At 39.0% G+C, this 8,597-nt stretch overlaps 1 protein-coding gene across 1 annotated transcript; it reads left to right on the forward strand.

Moving 5' to 3' along the window:
* Positions 1-2,661: 2,661 nt before the first annotated feature.
* On the forward strand, positions 2,662-3,578 carry LOC106302478 (phosphatidylserine decarboxylase proenzyme 2-like). The gene is made up of 5 exons (XM_013738980.1): positions 2,662-2,755; positions 2,839-2,951; positions 3,116-3,216; positions 3,291-3,338; positions 3,444-3,578. Exons 2-5 carry the CDS (start codon positions 2,942-2,944, stop codon positions 3,576-3,578), a joined length of 294 nt encoding a protein of 97 aa, XP_013594434.1. The 5' UTR covers positions 2,662-2,755; positions 2,839-2,941.
* Positions 3,579-8,597: the final 5,019 nt, after the last annotated feature.

An 8,597-nucleotide genomic window follows, 5' to 3' on the forward strand; every position in this document is an offset into this window, starting at 1 on the left:
TTAAAGCTCGATGACAAAACTCTTAACCACGTCAAAGGAAGAAATACATAATAAGCAAAGAGCAGACTATTTGTAATCTAATTAGCGTAACAAAGACTTGTAAGCATTCCAAAACCTATTAACTAAAAGACTATTTGCATCAACCATTTTGTTTTTATTGATCCTATAATGACTGTTACATAATTTAGAGAATGAAAATTGGAGAAGATGAACGAAACGAGATGGCTACGATTTAGATGCTTATAATTTTTAAGTTTTGTTTTCATACAATCTTTAGGTATTATGATTATTTGAATCATATTTGGATTTTTTTTTTAAATATATGGAAGTTAAGAAAAAATGGAAAACAAAACTTTAACTAAAATTTACAATATGTTTACATATATATATATACGTCGTTGGCTCTCGCAGAGAATTCAGGACCTCGGGGAAAGTTAGGGTTTCTTGACTTTTCTCCGATGCCTAAAGTTTGGTTCCCACAATGGATAATATCCGAACCCGAACAGGTAAAATCCAAACTATAACGGATAATATCCAACTAAACCCGAACGGATATCTAAAGATAACCAAACATAAGTATACTTAACCCAATATTTCTAGTTTACTTCTCTTATTTTATTCAAAATATTTATATTAATGATGCACATTGCTCAAAATTAGATAATATACATATAATTATAGACAAAATTATTTGCTACTCATTAAAAATATATATCAAGCTCTTGTTTCTTTCATTAACAAAAGTTCATCTAAAATTTCAAAACAACAACTAAATTAGTGTCTTTCTATTTTTAAAGTTTTATCTCTAAACATATTAGTAGTTTAATCTTTTAAAAATTAGAAAACCAGATAAGTTAAAAGTATATTTTAAATACAAAAAAAAAACTTAAACAATGAATAATTTTTTTTATTTTTTTTCAAACTTTAAATATCTGAACCTGACCCAAAATATCCTAACCCGAATATAAAATACCCGAACCCGATCTGAAGTGTAGAAATACCCTAACGGGTTCTATACCTTTATACTGAAATAGCCGAAATTTCTAAATACCCGATACGAACCCAAACAGGTATCTGAACGCCCACCCCTCTCATATATGATCATTTGTATTGTTTGAACAAAAAAAAAAAAATTAAACCATTAATCACAAAATTTTCAATGTGGGAGTTTTACCATTTTTAATAATATATAGTCGTTTTTTATAAATTCAAAATATTACATATAAGAAAAAATCTGAATTTTTTTATTATATACTTTAATGTGATTGTTTAATTTCTTTTAATAATGTAAAATTAAACAAAAAAGAGAGAGAATACAAAAATTATTATCAAATATGTATTATTCATAAGCATTAATTATCATATATAAATTAATAATTTAAGGTAACTCCGTATCTTTTATTTAAGGAAAGAAAAATATTCTTTTCGATTGATCTCCTTTGTCTCTTTTAGGAACAAGTATAAGTAAGTTTTTAATTTTTTTTTAGATACATGCGAGACAACAATTTGCAAGGACAGACTCTGGGAGATACTGAGATGGGACTTAAGAGAAACCACAGAACAGAATTATGCTTCTAGCAAAAGATGAGGTAAAAAAAACCTTAATTTCGTTTGGTCAAAGGTTTCTGTTATTTTTCTTAGATTTCTGTTATTATCATCTCAAATTTGACTCTCTGTTTTGACGAAGGAACGGGCAATCAAGTGATGACCAGGGCAGGCTTAAGTGGTGGGGCCAGCGGTGCGACCGCCCAGGGTCCATGCACAAAAAGGATCCATAAATTTTTTAATTTTTTGTAGCATTAAATTATTTTAGGTTTTAAAGATAATCATTAGAGTTTAAATCTCCGCATGGTCGATTGAAAATGGGTAACGGGTTTGAATAAAAGTTTTTTAAATTTCTCAATTTTAGGCTTTAAAAATATGTTTTCTTGTTTTGTACACGGTCATAAGAAATAAATTATATATGATGGTTCTAGAGCCAAACCGAAACCATATTGTTATTTGGTCATTCACTTATTTGTTAACACACTTTCATCAAAAATCATTGTATGCTTGAAGGTGGTCAGGAAGAAAACCCAACAGATTCTTAAATACAGTTCAACTTATATCTATTTTTCTTAATATATTTTTGTTTCTTAAATACAGTTCAACGTATATTTGTTGGTCTTTCCCAGTTTTGTTTTTTCTTTTGGACGTTCAGATTCCTATTCCTAAGTGTTATTTTTCTTTTTATTTGATTTTTTTATTCAATCACACAAAAGGTGCTTCAAGTAGATTTGTGAAAAGCTTAAGTGCTGATTAAAATTCGGGTTTGATCGTATGAATAACGTTTCTTAGTCAAATGATTTAGTTTCTGTTGGTTTTAGATTACGACATTAGTTATTTCAGTGAGCATAATAAGATGTTACACATTTGTTTTGCTTGTTTTGATTAACACAATTGTTTTATTTTGTTGCAATAAGCCATATTTTTCTTGCTTTACGAAGATAAAAAAAAATTTCGCCCCAGGGCCTTAGAAGAGTTTAAGCCGGCCCTGGTGATGACTGGTAGGTTTTTGACTGATAGACAAGCGTCATGTGGGTGAGAGAGAAGTCTCTCCTTCTTATAAACTTAATAACCACGCATAAACTAATAGATTCTCCTTAACAACACCATATTCATTATGTTCAGATGGATGTTCAAACTAAGTGAATGGAAACGCTTATCTACTTATGACGTTGATTTGAATACTGGTTCAAGTGCTACTCACATTGAGGTATGCTTTTCTTTGTCCTCTCTTTTGTTAAGTCTCATGATCTCTTGCTCAAGTGTCCAAGTCTTTGTCGTTTCTTGCTTTAGGTGATTGACAGGAAGACTAAGAGGCTTGTGGAAGAGTTGATAGACTCAAAGATTGTTCTGTCCATGATAGCTATTTACCAGTCCAAAATTTGGGCTTAGACTTATGGATCAAGGTAAACTAATTAGCATTTTTTTACTTCTCAAATGCAACCTATGTGATAAGCTATTGTATTGTCATTATATAGTTTCATTTGTGCATACAAGCTTCGCGTTCTCTTCATGAATCCATTCTAACAACGTAAGCTTGCACGGTTTGATTTATATCTTCTTGATCCAGGGGCAAAGGAGATTCTGCAGAAACTTTCTGAGAAGCATGGGAAAAAAATGAACACAGTTGAATCCGCCCTAAAAATTGCCAGCTTTCTTAAGTTCTTTAAGGTATGGAAAGTTACTACTCTCTCTATCAAGCTATAATGTGTGTTGGTTTGGAAATGAGGTTTTGTCTGTCGCAGGATCAAATAAACATGGCTGAAGTCAAGTATCCTCTGCAGCACTTCAAGGTAGAAAAGGAGATCGTATTTATAGTTTCATCATTACATTCAGATGTGTCTTTCCTATGAAAGTCATATTAGGAAGTGACTAAGTGTTTCTTTTTTAACTTGCAGACATTCAATGAATTTTTCATAAGGGAGTTGAAACCTGGTGCGAGAACAATGGCATACATGAACCGTGATGATGTTGCTGTATGTGCTGCCGATTGTCGATTAATGGTATTTGATAGAACCAAAGGTGTATATTGATAGAACCGCCCAACCTCCCACTCTTGATCTCCACAAACCAGAGACTCAAGCCAATACGATCTTGCTCATCAAGAGAAGCAAGCTCAAGACTCACCAACTAACCCCCCTCACATATTCCTCTTGGGTCCTCTTATATAGTGCGAGGCCCAATAACAACTGTAACAAACTCTATACCACACGTGTAACCTTTTATTAAACTCATAACAACTCCTCTCCTCTCTCTACTCTTCATTCTCCTCTCCTCTCTTCCTCCTCACGTACACTCTCTGTAGCAAATCAATACCCCCATTCGTAAGATTCAGCTTGTCCTCAAGTGAAAATCCTGGAAACTGATTCTTCAACTCGCCAACCTTCATCCAAGACGTCTCATGGTCCGGTAAATTCCTCCATTTCAGCAACACCTCCAAATGGCCTGTCTCATTATAACGGGTCTCTAGTATCTCTTCCGGCTCAATCACCAGCTCTGTCTCCATAGCCTCGGGCAGTACTGTTGTGACCACAGAATCACCGATCACCGGTTTCAACTGTGACACATGAAAAACCGGGTGAACCCGTGATGTCTCAGGTAACTGCAACCGATAAGCAACCTTCCCCACTCGACCCGTTACCACAAATGGGCCATAATATCGCGCAGCAAGCTTCTGAAACAATCGTTTACTCACCGACTGTTGACGATACGGTCTCAACTTCAGGAAACCTTAGATCCTACCTCAAACTCTAACTCCCTCCTGTGCTTATCTGCATTAGTCTTCATTCTTTCTTGAGCTCGTAACAGATTTTCTTTAATGGAACTCAAGAACTTCTCTCTTTCCAACAACATCGCCTCTACTTCAAAGTTTTGCGTCGCACCCATCTCATAGTTCAACAAAGAAGGTGGTTCTCTCCCATAAACTAGCTGAAACGGCGTACACTTCAAAGCTGTGTGATACGAAGTATTGTACCACAACTCCGCCCAGGGAATGAATTTGGACCACGTCTTCGGGTGAGTTGAAGCAAAGCACCTTAAAAATGTCTCCAAACATCTGTTGAGAACTTCCGTTTGCCCATCAGATTGAGGATGAAAGGCTGTGCTAAACCGTAAACGTGTCCCTGACATTCGAAAACACTCCTTCCAAAACGAACTCAAAAAGATCTTATCTCTGTCTGAAATGATCGATTTTGGATATCCATGTAAGCGGATCACTTCTTTAACAAACTTCTGAGCGATGTCAATGGCTGTGAACGGATGTTTCAGCGTAATGAAATGACCATATTTGCTCAAACGATCGACCACCACCAAGATTACATTGACGCCATTTGAAGTTGGTAATCCTTCAATGAAATCCATAGCCACATCCTCCCAAATCTTTACCGGTAAATCAATAGGTTGAAGCAACCCTGCTGGTGATAATGTTGAATACTTGTGTGATTGGCACACCATACAAGCAGCCACATAGTCCTGAATTCGCTTTCTCATCTTGGACCAATAGAAGATTGCTTTAACCCTTTGCAATGTCCGCAACACCCCTGCGTGACCGCCTAACATACTGTCATGAAATTCCCTCAAAATCAGCGGTATCTGTTTAGAGTTTGCCGGAATAACCAACTTGTTCTTATACATCAAACGGCCACTGACAATCACAAACCCACTCTTCACGTCCTTCCCCTCCTGCAACTTCAACAACACCTCCTGTATCTCCTTATCCTCATCAATTTCCTGATATAAATCCTAAAGTTGTAAGTAAGATGGAATTGTCAACGCCAACAACTCCGCAGATTGTATTGTCACCGCTGAGTAATCAATGCGAGATAGGCCATCAGCTACCTTGTTTTCACTCCCCACCTTGTACTCAATGTCAAACTCATACCCCAAAATTCGTGTTAACCACCTTTGATAATCCAAAGTGATTTCTCGCTGCTCCAGTAAATATTTCAGACTCTGCTGATCAGTTCTCACAAGAAATCTTCTCCCCAACAAATAATGTTGCCATTTCTGTATAGACATCACAATAGCCATCAACTCCCGCTCATATATGGGCTTCTGCTGCTCTTTCTGAGTCAACCCGCGACTAAAAAATGATATCGGATGATTGTCCTGCATGAGCACTGCGCCTAACCCGAATCCCGACGCGTCAGACTCCACGATAAACAGCTTGTTGAAGTCCGGTAGAGCCAGTACCGGAGCTTAAACCATAGCCTCCTTCAACGTCACAAATGCTGTTTCCGCAAACTTAGACCAATCGAACTGATCCTTCTTCAACAGCTCTGTTAACGGCTTTGCTATAGACCCATATGCTTGCACAAATTTCCTGTAATACCCCGCCAGACCAAGGAATCCTCTCAAATCCTTCACCGTCTTCGGAATAGGCCATTTCACCACTGCTTCAATCTTACTTCCATCCGTAGACACTCCTAAGCTGGATATTATATGGCCTAAATACTCAACCTTTTCTTGAGCAAAAGCACATTTCTTTTTATTTGCGAACAATTTCTGCTCCCCAAACACTTCTAACACCAACTTAAGATGTTCCACATGCTCTTCCAATGAATTGCTATAAATGAGAATGTCGTCGAAGAAGACCAAGACAAAACGTCTCAGAAATTTTCGAAACAAATCATTCATTAGCGCTTGAAACGTCGACGGTGCATTTGTCAACCCAAATGGCTTTACGAGAAACTCGAAATGACCATCGTGCGTTCTGAAAGCTGTCTTCTCAATATCCTTCTCAGTCATCCTTATCTGATGATACCCAGCTCTCAGATCTAACTTCGAAAATACCTTTGCTCCATGTAAATCATCTAGCAACTGGTCGATCATAGGTATCGGATATTTATCTGCAACGGTTGCTCTGTTCAAAGCCCTGTAGTCTACACAAAATCTGTGTGAGTTATCCTTCTTCTTTACTAAAAGGACTGGGCTTGAATACGGACTCTGACTCGGTCGCACCAACCCTTCTTCCAACATCTCCTGTACTAACTTCTCCATGGCCTCTTTGTGCGCATGAGGGTATCGATAGGGCCTCACGCTAATAGGCTGAGAGTTTGGTTGTAGAGTAATAGAATGTTCTCTGCCTCTCATTGGCGGTAAGCCTTTTGGTTTCTGGAACACTTCCTCATATTGCTTCAATGTCTGCTCAACGATCGTCGGTAACTGCTCCCCTACGCCCTCCGTAATCTCCATATTAAGCATTCCCTTCTTCGCTTCTGTCCTCACGCTATTGGATAGAGTTTTTAATGACATGTTCTGCGCATTTAACGATGGATCTCCCTTCAATGTCACCATCTTCCCTTGATAATAGAAAGACCACTCGTTGTTCTCCCAATCCACATTGCACTTGCCCAATGTCCGCAACCACTGTACTCCCAATATAACATCTACATTGCCCAGCTCCAGTACTATAAAATCATCTGTGAATGACATCTCCGGTAACACCACCTGCACACCCTGACAGACACCTGTTCTCTGCACCGATACACCCGTTCCCAACAGCACATTTAGGTTGTCATACCTAGTAGCTGTGAGTTTGATCTTTTGAACTGCTGCCGGTGAGATAAAGTTGTGTGTTGCGCCGCTATCGATCATCACTACCACGCTGTTCTTCTTAATCAATCCCCTGAGTTTTGTTGTCGTCGGAGAAGATAACCCCAAAAACGAACTGAAAGACAATCCCATCATTGAAGCCTCTGTACCTTCTACTTCCTCCTCAACCTCTATCAATGACTGATCCAATATCTCCATTTCCAAACCATTAACCACCGTAAGCACTTGTAAGGCTCGATTTGAACACCAATGTTGTCGTGACCACTTTTCATCACATGTAAAGCACAATCCCAATCGTTTCTTCTCTGTAATTTGCGCTTCAGTTAAACGTAGCTGTGGTCTCTGATTACTTATTTCGCCTTGTTTAACTTGCGGAGGTTTAGGTGTCCAACCTGAACTGCTTTTAGAGGACGTAAAGGACTTAGTAAACGTTCCTTTCTGACCTGCCTTTGCGTCTTGTTGCCGCTCCCGACAAACAACTCGATACAGTACACTGTCTTCCATCTGATACGCTGTCGATATCATCTCCTCCAAATCAACAGGCTTACACATATTAACCACTTCTCTCATCTCAGCCTTCAGACCATTCATGAATATCCCTTCCAGTTGACGATCAGTTAACCCTGTAACTTGTGTTGAGAGATCTTCAAAAGTGTGAATGTATTGTGCTACCGAGCCTGTCTGTGTTACCGCAAAGAACGGCTGACTGGGATCTCTGAACTTTTCTTACTGAACCTCGTTATCATCTTTTCTTTAAACTCCATCCAACTTCGAAAGGTTCTTCTATGCATCTCACTGTTGAACCAGCTTAATACATCTCCCGCTAAGCTCACAGATACAACCTCCAGCTTCGTTCTTTCATCAAAACCTCCAATCCGAAAAAATCTTTCCGCTAAAGCAAACCAACCATAAGGATCCGTACCATCAAAGATTGGTAACTCTACTCTCTTCAACATACGTTCCCTACTCCCCACAATCGAGTTCCGATCTCCCATTTCATCCATTCGCACGCTACGGCCAGGTTCCATGAGTGATGTACCTGATAATTCGGATGGCGATACGGAGGTGGCGAATCGTCGGGAACCTCGATGCTCTTCGACAGTTTCTTCTCCAAACGCGCACACATCTTCTCATAGCACTCGTCAATCTTCGCCTCCAACGAAGCCTCGATTCGCGACTCCATTGCATTCGCGTTTTTCTCCAACTCGCAAAACGAATCCACAAATCGACGATTCGTCGCGATCTGAGATGCCGTATGCTCCTGAAGTGTCGACGCTAGACCGTCCAAGGTTATCGGCAGCTCCGATTGCGAATCTCCGCCATCTCTCGTCTTCTTCGTCATCGCGCGCGATTGTCGCGAAGTCTCGATCCAGAACGCTCACGACGCACCAATTTCATTGAACCAAAGGTGTATATTGATAGAACCGCCCAACCTCCCACTCTTGATTGATAGAACCAAAGGTGTATATTGATAGAACCGCCCAACCTCCCACTCTTGA

This window comes from Brassica oleracea, chromosome C7 (genome assembly GCF_000695525.1).
Source record: "Brassica oleracea var. oleracea cultivar TO1000 chromosome C7, BOL, whole genome shotgun sequence".
Classification (NCBI taxonomy): Eukaryota; Viridiplantae; Streptophyta; class Magnoliopsida; order Brassicales; family Brassicaceae; genus Brassica; species Brassica oleracea.